This window comes from Zeus faber (assembly GCF_960531495.2).
Source record: "Zeus faber genome assembly, chromosome: 15".
NCBI classification, from domain to species: domain Eukaryota; kingdom Metazoa; phylum Chordata; class Actinopteri; order Zeiformes; family Zeidae; genus Zeus; species Zeus faber.
Window position 1 is genome coordinate 27,946,454 of NC_137194.1, and position 18,123 is coordinate 27,964,576.

Consider the following 18,123-nt stretch of genomic DNA (forward strand, 5'->3'; position numbering starts at 1 on the left):
GAATTTAGGGCAGTCATTTCTGCACTTTAAGGTGGAGAGAGATTACACTGCTGACCACACCCCAATCATGATTTAGAGTAAAAATGGATTGGGTTAGATTATTAATGAATGTGCCTTGTAAAAACTCGAGAAAGCTATTCCGGAAAGCCAAGACTGCTGAACAATCCTTCAGGGACATTATCTGTTTATGGGAAACAATACCTCGATTCATGCATTCATTGTTTTTGAGATGTTTAAGATGATCATTTATTATTTATCAAAATAAATGCATAAGTGAATAAAGATCTTGTCAAAACAATGATGTATGTGTACCTTGCTCAAGAGGTCAAGAACACCCATCATTTCTGGATCAGACTTGGAAGTTATGTTTCAGATTATTGACTTAGTTTGTTTATCTTAACCTCTTTCCTACCAAACTTTACACAGTGAAACCATTTACACTGTGTTACCTGAAGGTTGACAGAACACTCCAGTGTAAAACTGACTTTTATTTTCCTCGCTCCCTGGTTCCTCAGGTCCTACCTGGACATGGTCAAAGTGTTTGTGTTCAGCTACTTCTTCTGGCTGGTGCTGTGTCTGATCTTCATCACCGGGACGACCCGCATCAACATCTTCTGCATGGGCTACCTGGTGGCTTGCTTCTACTTCATGCTGTTTGGGAGCAGCCTGCTGATGCAGCCAGTTCGCTACATCCTGAGGCTGTGGGACTGGCTGATAGGCTACACCTGCCTGGTCATCACCATGAAGAACCTGCTTTCTGTGAGTTGGCACATGGCTGCATCCCAAAACGCACCCAGCCTAAAAAAGCTACAGTAGAAAGGCAGGCTTAAAAAAAACCTAATTGTAATATTGAAACGTTGCTTGGAAGTTCCACTTGAATTGAGATGTTTAGTTTCTTTATTAGACTGCATTTATTCTATGAAATATTTTGTCATGCACGTCAGATGGTATCCTGAAAGGTGGGAGCAATTCTTATTATGCATAAAATGTTAATATGTTTATATAGAATCGCATCATTAAATCACTACAAATCAAAAACTGAAAACACTTCCTGGTAGAATAAACTGATTTGTTTTTCACTAAGTTTGCTAACACCAAAGCTACCAACGTTTTTCTCTCTTTCTAGCTTCATGACTAGCTTCACTCTCTCCTTCATTCGTTCATCTTTCGTGGTCTCCCTTTTCTATCTTCTCTGCATCTATGGTGTTCCTTTGGCAGCCTTGCTTGTTTCTTGGCTGTTTGTTGCTTGTTTATGTTTTATCCTCCTCCTTCACCACCGCTCGCCCTCTGTCTGTCCGGTACATCCCACCAGCTCGGGTCCTGCGCCTATCTGAACAGCCTTCTGAAGAACGGCTGCTGGCTCATACAAACCTTCAGCATGTTCTGCACCATCAAAGGCTATGATGTCCGTAAGTGTGACTTGCAAATAAGTGCATTTGTGTGCACACAAAGGTCAGGCATTAGTGGCTAATGCCGTTTCCCCTCTCCTCTCTGGTTTCCTTCCGCAGCGGATCCTAACGATGACTGCGAGCTGCCGGAGGGAGAGGCCGGGATCGTGTGGGACGCCATCTGCTTCACCGTACTGCTGGCTCAGAGGAGGGTCTTCCTCAGCTACTACTTCCTCTATGTGGTGTCAGACCTCAGGGCGTCCAAGATACTGGCCTCCAGGTCAGACGCCAAAGCATACTGAACAAGCTACAAACTAATATCCCAAATTAGACACATCTGTCTGGGTGTGACGCATGTGTTACGAGATAAGAGGCACGAGGGAGATAAGAAGTGGCGGTTTGTCAGTAGCTCCCCACTCACCGCTCCACCTCATAAGGATCTTCACCTTTGCCCCTTTTACTCTAAAAAACAACTTTGACTTACTTGTTCCTATTAGAAGCTATTCTGTCTAGGACTGTGAGGCAGTCGGTTCAAAGACTGATGACTAATGTAGTTATTATAAGTCACTTTGACCAGAAGTGCTACTGTAAATGATGTAATGTAATATAATGTAATGCAGTTCAAGGACTGTAGAGACTGTATTATTATAGAGGAGACAGAGCACTTTGTAGGTCTATAATGGGAAAATCTGTAGCAATAAAGTAAAAAAAAACCTGACCAAATCACCAAAATCACCAAACCTTTGTATTGATTTGTAAAAGGAATCCGCTTATCATGCTTCAAGCTTCGAACTTGTGGTGAACATCATGATGTGAACCTTTCATTGTGTGATGGATGGCGCATGCGTACAATCAATTTTCATCAAATTTCATCAAGTTAAAAATACTATTTCTTTGACAAAATTGTACTTCTTGACAACATTTAGAACTCTGTTCACAATTGCAATTGCATGCATCTAAAAATGAAATATATACCTGGTTAGCTGTTTTTATTTGGATTCAGTACAGTAGATGTAAATCCTTCATCTTGGCTTTTCTCAGGGGTGCTGAGCTCTTTGAGGCGAAGTTGAAAAAGCAGGTTGCAGCCAGACTGGAGATGGAGAAGAAATCTGTGGAGACGCTTAAGAAACAGTGAGATAAAAAGACTGATTTCATCCCTATAATTATTATTTTTTTACCAATGAGCCGTGCAGACCGACGTTCAGTCGACTACAATTTTATAGCCGTTAAAAAATGTTTAATGAGATACTGCATGTTTTAATTGGCTATACTTTAAAAAAAGACAAATTACTATTTAACAGCAAGAGTTCAGAGTGTACTTGCTTTTCTTTTCTCCTCCAGGATGGAGAAGATCAAATCCAAGCAGAAGTCTCGGCCTGAGACAAGAGATGCACCAAAGCCTGTTGAGACCATTGATCAGGTGGTTTTAGGTAAAGCAAGATACATTTGATCAGCTACTGTTTATTTTCATACTGAAGTTTAAAATGCTCAATGGAACGTGGGCTGAATGAACGAGCAACCTTGTTTTCTAGATGATGATGAGAAGGCGAAGAGAGATGCAGGAAAATGGTGGAAGCCGTGGGTCTCTAAACCTGGTGGTGAGTGATTAAAAACGATGTGATTCCAAGCGATTCAGCTAATTTTGTTGTTTATGTTCCTCAAAGCTAGGGGTGGGGTTTAAGGATGACCATGAAGATGTTGGTGTCTTTTCATTTCATTTGATTATCAGGTGTAAATATGTCTATGTACAGCTGTTACAGCTTAATGTTAGAAGGATAGTAATAGAACCTTGATGTGCCTCTACATCGTGCAGTGGAAAACAACTGCGGTTATCACTTGTTTGAGAGTGACAGCGAGGATGAGGAGGATGAAGATCTGGAAAAGAAAGAGGAGGAGGCACCACCAAAGAAGATATCAGCGTTTCAGGTGATAATGTTACACATAACTTCTGCAGCCATACAGACTGTGTACATGGTGTGTGTATGAAGGGGATTCAGCGATGTTCATCTGTATGTCACACCTTGCAGTTGGCCTACAACGCCTGGATCACCAGCTCCAAGATGGCCCTGAGGGACATCAAAAAGGAGAAGAAGAAGATGGAGAAAGAAGAGAAGAAGAGGGCAAAGAGAGAGCTGCAGGAGCAACAGGGTGAGGTCAAAAGGGATGGTTGTCTCTTTTCTGCCATAATGTGGTTGGTGAGTTTGGATGACTGTGGCTTTGAATTCAAACTCTAGGGGGTCTCGTATAGACTTATAAATCGAATAGAATAGAATAAGTCCTTTGGTTGTAATTTCTCTGCTCAGTTATTCGATTCAATACTCGCATATAAATCATATAAACTCACAAATTGTTTTGACTTTGTTTGATATGCTATTTATTTATTGTTTTATGCATATTATGTCTATGCTGTTCTTTAAAAAAACCCATATAAATATAAATTATTACCCATAATAATTATTGCTCCTTAACCCTATTGTTATTGCTTGGAACATTTATTTTTATTTTTTTTGCATGTGTGGCTAAAAGTGTCTGGCCTACGAACCTACAGACATGGTTGAGGTCTCATTAGAATCGGGACGAAGTTTGATCCATATCAATCTACATTCGGAGCATGTGGGTGTCTCTACCCACCGGTTTAGGGAGGGAGACACAGTCTTTCTCGCACTGAGGCGCCGTCATGGTGTGAGTTTTATTAAATAAATGGGAGCAGAAAGGCTCGCTGGCCAAAACGGTAAATAATAATAATAAGTCGGTGGCGCAGGAGGAAGGGTGGCTTCAGTGACTCCTGGACGGCTGACAAGACCCGTATGCCGCACCCCCTCTGTAAGACAAACAAACATTAAGACCCTGCCCTGGATCGGACCAATCAGCGCCGCTTGTGCGCTAATTTGGCCGATTCAGGGCAGCTGTGTAACAGCGGGAAGTGAAGTTGCAGAACATTCGTGCATCGCCGATACGCCAACGTTCTACATCTTCCGGTCCGGTGGTGGAGTGAGATGAGTTTGTGGAGCGGGGCACTTTGTGATATCATCCAATTTGTTTTATAAGTGCATGTTGTGGCTCTGGGGGGAGGCCCTGGCTCATTCGCATTGTGCGAGGTGTGTGGTGTAGACTCCTTCGGTCTGCATGATGAATAATAAAAAACATTTTATTTTCACAGGCCATGCATAGTAAGCTGCCGGAATTTAAATGTTGACGTTCCTTACTCAACCCAGAGTCAGTTAAAAACATTCCATGTTTGTGTTCTCACACATTGAGCTCGCTTGCAGCTCCAGAGCAATGGGTCTGAATCGTGTCCTTGGTATTTAAGTCCCAAAGGTTTAAAAAGTTGATCAAATGCCTCTGAGGGACATGCATTGTTTAGTTTGTTTGAATGGAAGGGATGTTGTTGGGAACTTTCACACGGAATGATTTCCTTCCACAGACGCCATGAGGCAGGACTCTGTGGACTTGCATTTATTTGATGACGACAGGTAGTGGACAACTACGTTATAACTTTTAGGAGGAAGTAATAACACGCAACAAGTGTATCGGCTTTCATCAGCGATCTCTCCGCCATGCACAGACAGGGCTGCTTCATTACCCACAATGCAATGTCTTAAAGCGACAGGCCCCCTCACTACCAATCGTTCCTGAAATTGTTTTTAAAGGCAGACAAAAATACAACAGTCATTAGTTATTTTAAATTCCAATGTTTAATTCACATTTATTTAATTAGGTTGTTTTCCCCCAGATATTTTATTTTATTTTATTTCATTTATGTTTTTGTTGAGTTTAGAAGAAAATATTTTAAAGGGAGCTGGGAAATAAAACTATCATTGCTTATAGTTATGTCTTATTTATAATCAGTTATATTTAATTGGTTCGTATTCATCGGTATGCAATTTGTTCAATAAAAGCATGTTAAAATAATTTATTTTAATTCTTTATTCAGTGGGCATAGGCTATACAATGTTTATGTTAGGCTCATTGACTCAGACCAGAGGTGAACCCAAGAGCACAACGCAGGGGAGCGGGTGAAAGTTCACAAAGCAGGTGTTTATTCAAGCAAACAGGCCAGGGTCAAAAAAGCCAGGATATCCGTCAGCGAGGGCAAACAAGTCAGGCAAGGATCAGGCAGAGTATCAAAAACCTGGGGATCGACAAGGTATTAGTGCGATCACTAGACGACACGCTGGAGCGTTTGGCCTACACAAAGAGAATCTGGCACAGAACAGAGGAGGTGGACCAGTATAAGTACTGGGTGACTGATGAGGAGATGAGCTGCAGGTGAGGGGAAGAGCGGGAAACCTAGGTGATGTTGAGCAAGGGGGAGTGGCATGATCTGAAATGACAGGAGAGTTACTGACAAGGCTAAAGGCAAAACTAGATTAACTTTAAATGAGTAGACAAAAGAATACTGGATCTCAGTGAGGGTTCATGACAGTTTGGGGTCTATGTTAGCAGTGTACCCATTAAAGCAGTAAGACATAGGAGCTGTATAGCTAATATGCACACTTAAATAATTGTTTATTTATCGCAAGGAATATCATCACTGCCGTCTTTAATGTTGTCGGCTGTTGTTTTGTGTTTGTTTCGTTTTTTTCAGATGGTTTTTCAGGCACCGTTTAGGCACTGGTACAGTTTTCAAAGTATCGGTTGAGCACGGAGTATGGGAAATGTGGTATCTTGGTATTTTGCCGTCAGGTAACAGAGACCAACTCCTGGTTTGTTCACCTTTTATTAACAGTCTTCAGCAACATGTGGTGCGGCCGTAACATGCCAGGCTGGCTATCAGTACAACGACCTGACAGAGAGAGCGAAGGGGCATTTACTTAAGATAGAGTCCCTCTACTGGCAAAGTCATATAACTGCACTCTATCACATCCCTCCCTTCTTAGCTCTTGCTTTTCTGTCCTTTAGTTAACCAACGAAAATAATAATACACCACAGCATTTTCTTTCCCGTCTAGCCAGTAACATATAAACGTATATTATAACTCTATGTAACAATCACAATGTCAGAACACCTTTTATTTCTTCCGAACACTTTGTTATCTACTTTTCTTTCTTTTTATTTATTTATTCAAACACTCATCTCCCCCCCTTAAGGAGACTAGGCACATTCTTGCCCCTAAAGGCATCCACTTTATGTGGAGTAGTCTTTCAAATGGTTTGGAGGACGTTTGTCCCTCCTTGATCTGCGCAATCCGTCGGCTGATGTACCCCCTGGTGCAGTATCCTCCTGGGTCACCACCGGCACAGCACTGTCCTCTCTTTGGTGAGAACTTGCGCCCTCCAGTGCTCTAGCAGCTGGTGGACTGGGTTCTGTTATGTCGTCCCCTGTAGTACTGGACACTGGTGTAGGAAGCTCCTCTTCCTGCCTGCTGAACAGCTGATCGACATGTCGCCTGTCCACTTTTCCATCCCCCAGCAACCCAGTATAGGAAACTGGTCCTGTTTACTCCTGCACTCGTCCAGATATCCATTTAGGTCCATATCCAAAGTTCTTAGTGTAGACAGAGTCACCTTCCTCAAAGTTGCGATGTTTGGCATGCCTGTCATGGTAGTTTTTCTGACTTGTTTGTTTTGACTGACTTTTTGTTTTAAATCTGGGTGCATCAAGTCAAGTGTACACCTCAGCTTCCTTCCCATCATCATCTCAGCTGGTGACAATCCAGTAGTCGACTGTGGAGTGATGCGATAGCTAAACAAAGCCCTATCCACCCTTGTCTCTATTGTCCCAGCTGTGCTCTTCTTCATCAGCTCCTTGAATGTTTGCACCGCCCTCTCTGCTAGACCATTAGATGAGGGGTGGTATGGTGCTGATGTGACATGTGTGATTCCGTTCCTGGACGTAAACTCTTTTATGTGTTCGCTGACAAAACACTGAGCATTGTCTGACACGATCATTTCTGGAATGCCATGTGTGCTGAAACTGTTCCTCAAACAATTTACAGTCACTGCAGAGGTGGATGAAGTCACTGGATGAACATCCAACCACTTGGAATGCGCATCCACAATTATTAAGAACATTCTACCCATGAAGGGACCTGCATAGTCTATGTGGAGTCTCCAGGGCTTTTCAGGCCACTCCCATGGATGTAGTGGTGCACTCGAAGGTGCTTTCCTATGTTCTTGACATGTAGCGCATGATTTTACTTTAGTCTCTATATCTGCATCCATGTGAGGCCATTACATGTAACTTCTTGCCAAACCCTTCATATGGCTCATTCCTGGGGGTGACTGGTGTAATTCTTCCAACATATGAGCTCGTCCTCTTTCTGGTATGACTACCCGGGCTCCCCACAACACACAGCCGTCTTGTACACTAAACTCACATTGTCTCTGCCGATAAGGATTAAAGTCAGTGCCATGGTTATCTGGCCAACCTCTCAGGATATACTCTCGTACCTTGGAGAGTATTGGATCTGTTGCTGTCCATTGTCGTAGCTTGGTTGATGTCATCGGCGGACCATGGTCCTGATCCATCATCAGCACTTGCTCCTCGTGTACTGACACAGGACACTCTGGTAGTGGGAGGCGGCTAAGAGCATCTGCGTTGCCATTGTCTTTACCTGTTCTGTAAGCAATGCTGTACTCGTACGCTCTCAACAGCACAGCCCATCTCATGATTCTCTGTGACGCCATCTGTGGTACCGCTTTCATCTCGTGAAGTAAACTTATCAAAGGCTTGTGATCAGTGCAAATCACAAACTTTCTCCCATAAAGATACTTATGGAAGCACGTTACACCGAAGACAATGGCTAGACCCTCTTTATCTAACTGGGAATAGTTCTTTTCTGCAGCGTTGAGCGTTCTTGACATAAACCCGATGGGTTTCTCCTCTCCATCTGGCATGCGGTGTGCTACGACAGCTCCAACTCCATACGGCGAAGCATCGCACGCCAGTATTAGTTCTTTGTTTTCATCATAGTGAACTAACACACTGCTTGACTGTAACAACTCCTTGGACTTAGCAAAAGCTTTCTCCTGCTCTGGCCCCCAAGTCCATGGCTCCTCTTTTCTCAAAAGCTTGTGTAGTGGTGCCAGGAAGGTCGATAGGTTTGGAAGGAACTTGTTGTAGAAGTTTAATAGTCCCAAGTAAGCTTTAAGTTCAGTCACTGACGTAGGTGCTGACGCTTCCTGCACTGCTTTCACCTTTGCTGGCACTGTATGAAGTCCCTTGGCGTCCACTCGATGTCCTAGAAATGTCACTTCCTTCTCTATGAATTTGCATTTGCTTCGTTTTAGGCGCAAGCCTGCATCTTCTAGTCGCTCTAACACTAAATCTAGTGTGTGGATGTGGTCCTCATCATCCTTTCCTGTCAGAAGTATATCATCTAGATACACAGCCACATTCTTTAGTCCCTGTAGCACACCCTCCATTGTGCGCTGGAAAATAGCTGGACTAGAGCTCACCCAGAAAGGTAACCTTGTGTATGTGAATAGCCCCTTGTGTGTATTCACTGTTGTGTATTTTCTAGCTTCCTCCTCAAGCACAATTTGTTGATATGCATGACTCATATCGAGCTTACAGTACTTCTCTCCCCCATCTAAGGATGCAATTAGGTCCTCCATTCTTGGAATGGGGTATTGTTCTAATGGAGACAGTTTGTTATCTGTGAGCTTATAGTCTCCACAGATTCTCACTTCACCATCTGGTTTTAAGACGGGCACGATGGGTGCCGCCCACTCTGAGAATTTCACTGGCTCTATGATTTTTGTTTTCTCAAGCCTCTCAAGTTCATGTTCCACTTTTTTCTTCATTGCAAAAGGTACTGATCTTGGCTTATAAAAGCATGGGGTGGCGTCCCGAGCCACATGTATTTTAGCAGTGAATCCTTTCAGCTTCCCTAACTCATCCTTGAACACTGTTTCATGCCTTGAGAGTACTTCCTGTACAGTAGCCTCACTATCCACTATCTTGTGTACATCTTGCCAGCCTATGGGTATTTTTTAGAGCTTTTATCCAACTCCGCCCCACTAGACTCGGTCCCGAGCCTTTGACGACAACTACTGGTAACATCTTGGAACTGCCTTTGTACACTACTGTTAGTTTTGATGCCCCACATACTTTTACCCTGTGACCACCGTATGTCCTCAGGTTTATCTTACACTTCTGTAGTCTAGGCCTCTGTACCCTCCATAAGTTGTGGAATGTTGCCTCTGCCATTATGGTCACTCCGCAACCTGTGTCTACCTCATAGGTTGCTCTTGTGCCATTTACACTTAGTTCTATCTTGATGGGCTCTTCTTTGGGAATGACTATCTCTTGGCACGGTGGCTCAGTGCATTGCACTGCTGCCTCACAGCAAGAAGCTGTTGGTGTCGTGCTCCGGCGGGTTATCTCCCAAATAGGAGCCTTTCTGTGTGGAGTTTGCATGTTCTCCCCGTGCTCGCATGGGGTTTCCTCCAACTCACCAACTCCAACTCCTCCAAGTCAGTAAGGACCCCCCTCAAAAACATGCACCCATCATCGTCTGACCAGCGATGGACACTTATCACCTGGTCCCCGGGCGCGTCCATGTATGCTGCCCACTGCTCCTGGCTGTGCCCCCGGAGGAAGGACAAGCCAGGATGGGTTATATGCAGAGGCCTCATTTCACCGGCCACCATCCAAAGCATGTGCGTGTGTGTGTGTGTGTGTATGCATGTGTTGTAGTGTGGTGTGTTGTGTGACAAATAAAGACTGTTTCTTCTTCTCTTCCTGCATGTTATACATAATCATTTCTGTACTCTTTATGCTGTAGATAGTCAAAACCTCATCACTGCTACTGTCCCCTCCATCTTCTTGCATAACATTTGCTCTCTTATCCTGCTTTTCACTCCCCCCTTTCAGCCTTTTCTCGCCTTTCCTCTTCCCTCTATCAACAGGTTTTGACCTGCAGGCTCTCTTAATGTGACCCACCTTCCCACAGTTATGACACTTTTCATCCGCAAACCTGCATTCATTGGCCATGTGGCTTATTCCCCCACACCTGTAGCATTTCCCACGTCCAACCTGCTCTTTTGTGTACGTATCGGACACTTTGCATATGGTACCTGTCGCCCGGCTCCATTTAGCATTGTCTCTCGTACTGTTCAAATCTTTAATGTCCTTGTTCGCAGCCTCCATTGCCTGCGCGTGCCTCAGTGCAGTCTCAAACGACAAGGCGTCCTCCGACAGCAGCCGCCGCTGTATGCGGTCATCGTTCATTCCACAGACTAATCTGTCCCGCAACATCACCGTCAGGGTGTCTCCAAAGTTGCAGTCCTGTGTGAGCCTCCTTAGCTCCGCCACGTACTCTATTATACTCTCGCCGGAATTCCTGCTCCTGGTATTAAACTTCCACCGCTGCACTAGGCTTCGGGTTGAAATGGTTCTTTAACAACCTCACCAGTTCCTCGAACGACTTGTCTCCCGGTCGCTGCGGACTCAGCAGATTCCTCATCAGCGTGTAGGTCTTCGCGCCCACACAGCTCAGCAGCACGGCTCTTTTGCTCTGCATTGCCGATTCCGTTCGCTACGAAGAAATGATGCAGGATCTCGCAGTACTCTTCCCAGCTCTGCGACTCGTTGTCAAAGGGTGCCACCGACCCCACTGTAGCAGCCATGTTTTTGTCTTTGTCTTTACTCCGTGATAAAGGGAGCGCCCAGCTTCTTCACGCTTGTAGCAGCACGCCAATATCCCGTTACCGCGATAGCCTTAGCTTTAGCTTAGCTAGCTACACTTCACTCGGTAACAACTTTCTGCTCAAACTCACGCCACGGTTTGCCAAACATTCTTCCAGTTTATCCTCGTCGCCATATGTGGTATCTTGGTATTTTGCCATCAGGTAACAGAGACCAACTCCTGGTTTGTTCACCTTTTATTAACAGTCTTCAGCAACATGTGGCGCGGCCGTAACATGCCAGGCTGGCTATCAGTACAACGACCTGACAGAGAGAGCGAAGGAGCATTTACTTGAGATAGAGTCCCTCTACTGGCAAAGTCATATAACTGCACTCTATCACAGGAAAAAACCCGAAATGTAGGAGCCAATGATGCGTTTCATGGGTCCCGGAAAATTGTAACTTGTGTTCGTAGTAATTATGCATGTCACTAGGACTCTGGAAACTATAATTAGTAATTACGGGCAACAGCACAAACTGAGGCTACGTTCCATGGGAGCTTGAAAATTTGTAATTGGTGTCGATATGAAGTGATGGTTTGCTTTACGGGAACTCGGAAAACTGGAATTTGTATCTCGCACGACTAACTCGAACCCTGTGTATTGCTGCCTGCAGCTATATTTATTATTATTATTTTATTTTCCTTTTTTTTTTTTCAACATATTTATTTATGACCCCCCCGCTTTTTCCCCTAGGTATTGATCGAGCAGACTCCAGTGACGATGAGTTGGAGGAGAGCTGCATGGAAGAAGAGAAGGAGGAAGAGAAAGGTAAAGATGACCCAATTAGAGCAAAGCAATCACTGCAACATTACTAATGCGTCACAGGTTTGATTCGTAGACCTCTTAGATTGATTGTGATTGTATACTCTTAGAATAATTCACGGAAATGGTTTTTTTATAAAAACATTTTTTACTGCAGCATTATTGTTAAGTCAGGTATTTGTAAATATGTTTATAACTGCGATTTTTATTAGAATAAAAAATACCAAAAACGATTTGTAATATCTTGTCTAATCTGTACTGTCCAGTGTTTTGCTGTGCTCTGTCTGTCTATCTATCCATCTGTCTCAACAAACTCATTGCTTTGCTTTCCTCCCCTGACAGAAAATCTATCGCAGCGCTGTATCAACACCCTGAAGTTCGGCTGGGTGTTCATCTTGTCCCTCCTGGAGGATGTGACCGAGGGCCTGAACTCCTTCTGTAAAGACAGCCTGGACATCTCCAAGGTGCTGCGGTTTGAGAGGGCTCTACTGGGCCATCAACAGAAAAGGGTAGGTGGCAATGTATTACTAATCTAAACTGATGTTCTGTAATTGCTTCATTTACTTATTGATTTAATGTTAAACATAATCTTTATTTTTCTTGCTTATATTAAGTCATCAAGTTATTTAGTGTCTCTGTGTACAGCATTACAATATATCCGGTCAGTTTATTATTCATTTTAATGTAATTTAAAGTGGTAATCCATAAGATTATTTGATCAAATTAATTTTTATATTTATCCTGTTTTAAACAGCCATTCAGCCACACTGAACTTGATAAAGCAGAGTACCTAGTTGTAGTGAATAAACTGTCAAAATGGAGAAACATTCACAAAATAGAAAAAAAATATCCTCACCGCCACAAGTGACCAAGAAAAAGAAATCAATAGATCAGAAGAAGGAAAACTTCAGAGAAAAGATCCACACATGGGATTCTGGAACTTGTAGTGTAATTAACCCACTTTAAGCTCAATACATTTTTCAGATCAACTCAAAAACAAAAAGAGAGAAGAAGAGTGAGAGCTCAAATTTTCTTGTGAGATTTCCAGGTCATATAGCCAGCTCCAGACCATATTTTCAGGATTTCTATTTATCTATGAGTAAATGGTAAATGTTGGCTAATATTTGGAGGCGGAGCAGCTTGACGTCACACCATCACTCTTCTTTGGTATCTCACCTTTTGGCCTCCTCAGGGCAGGGAGGTGAGCCAGGACAGTGTCAAGCAGTTCTACGAGAACTGGATGTCCCGGCAGAACACCTTGTCCTCTCAGGACGGCCTGGACGACGACCTGCCTCCCCCTTCCTCCCCCCCCTCGGTGCCCTCCTCACCCCGCGCCTATACCAAGTTGAAGAGCACCGCCTCCAAGGTCTCCTGGGGCAGCAGCTTGTCCAGGTACATGTTCAGTGTACAGAATATCCTGGTCCTAAATTGATTAAGTATACATTCATTCAGTCCCTCATGCACATATTTTATAAATCTTTCAGTTTTCAGACAATTGATTAAAAATGTAATTGTCTGTCTACACACATGTGCCTATTGCAGAAGAGCCAATTTGAAACTTTGAACCATGGAACATATCATTTCAGGTAGACAGTTAATTTTCCTTAGGCAAAATAATGACAAAGCACCGACTGTAACTCACATTCTATTTATTACAACATTTATAACATTGGTTTAAAATTCCCTTTAAATTTAGAAAGGAAAGATATTATTGTGGAATCTAATAATTATACAAAATGATCGCGATCTGCTCCAATAATTGGGCGACTTTATAATAATATACAGTATATGTACATATATGTATATATATATACTATATGATAATTGTGACAGCTTTGGTTTCAGTCATATTTTTTTGGGGTTTCTTTTCTCACTCACTGTCTCTCTGTTTTTCCCAATCACACTGCATTATAAGGAGTTTTTTGCAACCCAAAACCAGGCAGGATTCTGGGCACCTACAGAAAAACTGGAACTTTCTAATACTTTTGTTTTCACGTTTACATTTATGACCTTGTTCAGGTGATTGCTTCATGGGGAGCAAAGATGACCAACCAGAGAAGAGTTTTCCTGTCATGCCCAGGTCTACTGTTAAGCTCTAATCATGCTGTCCCCCCCACCCCCCTCCTCTCCACCAGCTGCATGACGGATGAGACCATGCTGGGATCCAGGCAGCCCACCCAGGAGGAGCTGGATGAGCCTCCGTCGCAGCCGCCCGCTGCAGCACACCAGCTCAGACGGAAGCTGCTGAAGACCGCCCACGTCGACCTGACGTCATTTGACGGTGACGAGCCTTCACCGAGGTGACTCGTGGTTATATACAGTATTAGGAACAGTCGTACTGATTATTTCAATTAAAAATTGTATCAGTAAGATTTGCCGCTCTTTGGGAAATCCAGCCAATACCATTAGTGACCGACTGAAATTTCTACATTATTGGTAGAACTTCACACATATCTCAGAAGCTATTTAAGTAATAATATAGTGGTAGTCTTGTGGTTTGCAGCAATGACATTATAACTGACAAGCTTTATTTATACTTTGTACTGCACATTTTACTTTTTTATTAATTACATCTTTGGTACTCTACCCGAATAATAATTATTATGTTTTACAGATAGGCAAAGATATAATGCAAATATGTCAGATTTTCCATGCATACATACATACATACATACATACATACATACATACAGTACATACATATATACATGCCTTTGTAACCTTTATTCTTCGTTCCAAAGCCTTGCAGATGATCCTCCTGAAGTTAAAGACACTATAGATGATGTGGAGGAAGGTGAAGGCAAGGAGAACAAACTTCAAGATGAATATGAAGAAGAAAAAGAAGAAAAACAGGAGGAGTTTGATGAGCAGTGTGAAAAGGAGGTTGATGAGATGGAACGAGAATCGCAAAAGGCAGAGGAAGAGCAAGACCTTGCTTACCCAGAATGCACCTCCTTGCACTTTAGGGAGTGGGAGGGAGAGAAAAGCCTCGATGTCCCAGAATCCCCCAGGAATCTGAGTCAGGAGTCCAGGAACCTCACAGCCAGCGAGCTGCTGCTCAACAAGTCAGTCATCATGGGAAACCTTGTTTTAAGGAGATCTGGGTTAAAGAACTTTTAGAGAGTAAAGATATCGATTTCTGGAAATACTGCATAAAAAAGCAAGCAGGGGGGTGTGTGCACTGTAGAAAGACCAATGCAGTGATGTCAGAGTGCCTCTTTTTAGGTACTCTGACAAAATGAGGGTAAATTCTCCCTGTTTTTCTTGCTGCATGATGTTAAACAGGAAGCATTAAGGCTGAAATAAAGACAAGAATTAATACTTTTTTCTAGAACAGATATATTAGATAATATCAGATAATATTATAAACCATATGCAAGTTTTTTACTTTTGAAGTTCTGAAACATTAAAGGAAAATTCCACTGCAAATCAACATTAAGCTGAGTTAATAAATCAAGGTATCACATGTTCAGTAGTTCACGGCTATATCTATGCATTTATGAAAATTGTATTTATTAGCTGACTGATTAACATAAAGACTGCTTCTTTACACTATTTCTCTCTCTGCCTCTCTTGTTCCACTTCTCCCTCCACCTCTTTTCTTCAGCATGTTTGACAATGATGAGATCTCAGAGTCTGACAAGTTCTACGAAACGTTGCCCAGACACCTGAAGCTGCTCTTCGCCCTGTACAACACCATGGTGTCCAAGTCGGAGATGCTGTGCTACTTTGTCATCATTCTCAACCACATCGTGTCCGCCTCACTGCTCTCCTTCATCCTGCCCATCCTCATCTTCCTCTGGGCCATGCTGTCCGTGCCCCGGCCCTCCAAGCGGTTCTGGATGACCGCCATCATATACACAGAGGTGAGTTATCTCTACATAGCGTGCAGAGGTTATAGTCAAAGACCCCTTGCTGAATTTACACTTAAATCCTTTGATTATTATTTTATATAGAAATGTCAGCAATTGCTTTATAGCACTTTGAGCTGAATTGGTACGTTCATATTTTTCTACTTATTGTTATTTAATTTTATTCCTCTACTGCTTATAATTATTTATTATTTTTCTAGTGATTATTATTATTATTATTATTATTATTATTATTAATAATGATAATGATAATAATAATAATAATAATAATAACAATCATATTATATCATTATTGTGTAATAATTATATTCTAAATATTATTCTTATGTCTAGTAGAAGTAGTAGTATTTTAGAATTTTAGTATTTTAAACTTTTTAACTTTTCCTCTATTTTGCATTTTTCTCCAGCTGACAGTGGTGGTAAAGTACTTCTTCCAGTTTGGCTTCTTCCCCTGGACCACCTCAGCGTACCGGGGCATCAACGCAGACCGGCCTTTTGCAATGCCAAACATCATCGGGGTGGAAAAGAAAAACGGCTACGTTCTTTTTGATCTCATCCAGCTGCTGGCGCTGTTCTTTCACCGTTCTATTCTAAAGGTTCCATTCCAATGCCTTTTAAAAATGAGTTCACCATTATTATTTTTCTATGTTTTAAAGTTCTTGTATTTACAGACATAACAGAATTCCCCTTGTTTCTCTCTCTATGGGGATTAAAAAACAATCGCATGTCATACAACACAGTGCCACGGACTATGGGACAACAAGGAGGTTGAGATGCCTGACTTCTTCAAGAAGATGAAGAAGAAAGTGAACAAGAAGAGAATGGCAGCTGGAGATAAAGCTGGAAGTGCAGCGGGACCTCGGCGGCGGCTGCGGTTCCTCCCTCTCCAGACCTCCACTACCTCCCTTTTTTGTAGAAGAGTGGCCGGTGACTCTGGAGAGTCCAGTGGTACATAATTATTTTTTAATACTACTGTATTGAAAAATTATCTTTTTTTAAAAAGAGGTTGGGGTCTAGTCCACATCTCCCTGATTGTTTGTGGGAGAAAATCCCCAAGAATTCACATTCAATAGACCCGGTGCATAGAGTGAAAATGAAATAAAATTGAGAAAAGTATAAATGCAAACGCATTTTCTAAACAACAACTTGAGTAACAAAGTATTGAGCCAAACAGCTACGTTTTATGAAGTACTAGTTACTTTGAGTTAAATCTGGTTTGATGTCTTAATATATTGAATATTTCAATACCAGTGTTAACAAATTGATGCCGGTATGGTCCTATACTAATATTTTTTCCACATCACATTTTCTTTACATTTATTTTCCAAACTGGAGAGGTGAAGTCAAAGAAGCACCAGGCAAAGAAGAAGCAACGCCACAAGGCTCCGCTGACCAGGAAGCAGAGGATCCGGAAGCAGATCAGAGAGAGGATGCTGCAGGCCAAGGCTGCCGTCATAGAAGTGTGAGTAGTTCCTATCATTTCACATCCTTAATGTTCCACCGAACTCAATGTTTTTACCACTCTTATTTGAAATAATGACTGATAATGAATATGTTTTTGGTGTTTTTTGTCATAGTGCGTTACAGAATCTGAACATTATTTGTGCTTGACTGAGATAACAGCTGTAGTGAAGTAAATTTTGGAGACTGCAACCTGCCATATTTACAATATGCATGTTGCACCGACCTGGATGTAGGCAAACATTTTAAAATAATTTTTGATGAAAGTGATACGAGGTCTGTACAGTGCTGTAACAGTGATCCATTTTGTTCTCCCCTCGCTGTGGGCCAGTCACCTCCCAGGTGACTCACCCAATGGGACTTGGTTGGGTCGCATTGAGGAAAACCTGACATGAATGAGGGTCGCTCCCAGTCCACAGTGTCCACTGCGAGGTGGGGCGAAGGGACGCTGTTTTAATGAGGGACGTACATTGAAGTTTTTTTAAATAAATTGTGTATAAATAAAGACATTTATCTATACACAATTTATACTAAACACGCGAACTATTTAAACTACACGCTGCTTGGACGTAGTAATCCTCTGCTTAATGTTGCTTCAGGTCGGACAGTCCACCATGGGCGACAGAATATACTCGATGCAAACTGTGCAGTTTGCCTTATACTCGTTCCCACTGACAGGACTAACCCTCTCGTGGTTCAGATCTGTATTTGGAAAGCCTCTTTCTTCTTACGGGTGGACTTAAGCTGGAGGCATTCGCCGACATTTTTAAATACCGCGTCTCCATAACCAGGACGACGATGACGTAGGGTGACAAACAACTTGGCTGTCATTCTGATTTAATTCTTCTGCGCTATGTCTCGTGACACTCCTTTGATTTTATTATTTCTCATGTCATTCCAAGCATGTGACAATGTAGTCTATGCATTAGAGTGGGGTGTGCAAGACAATATGGGACAAATTGCGTCCCTTATTGATTCAGTAAGGGACAGTGCATTTTTTTTTTC

General features: G+C 42.5%; 1 protein-coding gene across 1 annotated transcript in view; it reads left to right on the plus strand.

Moving 5' to 3' along the window:
• LOC307241314 (piezo-type mechanosensitive ion channel component 2) overlaps positions 1-18,123 on the plus strand; it is a gene marked incomplete at its 5' end in the record, with an annotated part of 59,135 nt that overhangs the window by 24,833 nt on the left and 16,179 nt on the right. The window contains 21 exons of the mRNA XM_080015351.1: positions 516-759; positions 1,313-1,409; positions 1,509-1,668; positions 2,430-2,519; positions 2,730-2,818; positions 2,921-2,986; positions 3,202-3,314; positions 3,416-3,536; positions 5,555-5,657; positions 8,699-8,796; positions 10,478-10,626; positions 10,829-10,952; positions 11,717-11,791; positions 12,128-12,294; positions 12,978-13,177; positions 13,921-14,085; positions 14,527-14,850; positions 15,393-15,651; positions 16,065-16,253; positions 16,398-16,602; positions 16,993-17,119. Coding sequence (XP_079871477.1) covers positions 516-759; positions 1,313-1,409; positions 1,509-1,668; positions 2,430-2,519; positions 2,730-2,818; positions 2,921-2,986; positions 3,202-3,314; positions 3,416-3,536; positions 5,555-5,657; positions 8,699-8,796; positions 10,478-10,626; positions 10,829-10,952; positions 11,717-11,791; positions 12,128-12,294; positions 12,978-13,177; positions 13,921-14,085; positions 14,527-14,850; positions 15,393-15,651; positions 16,065-16,253; positions 16,398-16,602; positions 16,993-17,119 — 3,165 coding nt within the window. The remainder of the gene's footprint in view (positions 1-515; positions 760-1,312; positions 1,410-1,508; positions 1,669-2,429; positions 2,520-2,729; positions 2,819-2,920; positions 2,987-3,201; positions 3,315-3,415; positions 3,537-5,554; positions 5,658-8,698; positions 8,797-10,477; positions 10,627-10,828; positions 10,953-11,716; positions 11,792-12,127; positions 12,295-12,977; positions 13,178-13,920; positions 14,086-14,526; positions 14,851-15,392; positions 15,652-16,064; positions 16,254-16,397; positions 16,603-16,992; positions 17,120-18,123) is intronic.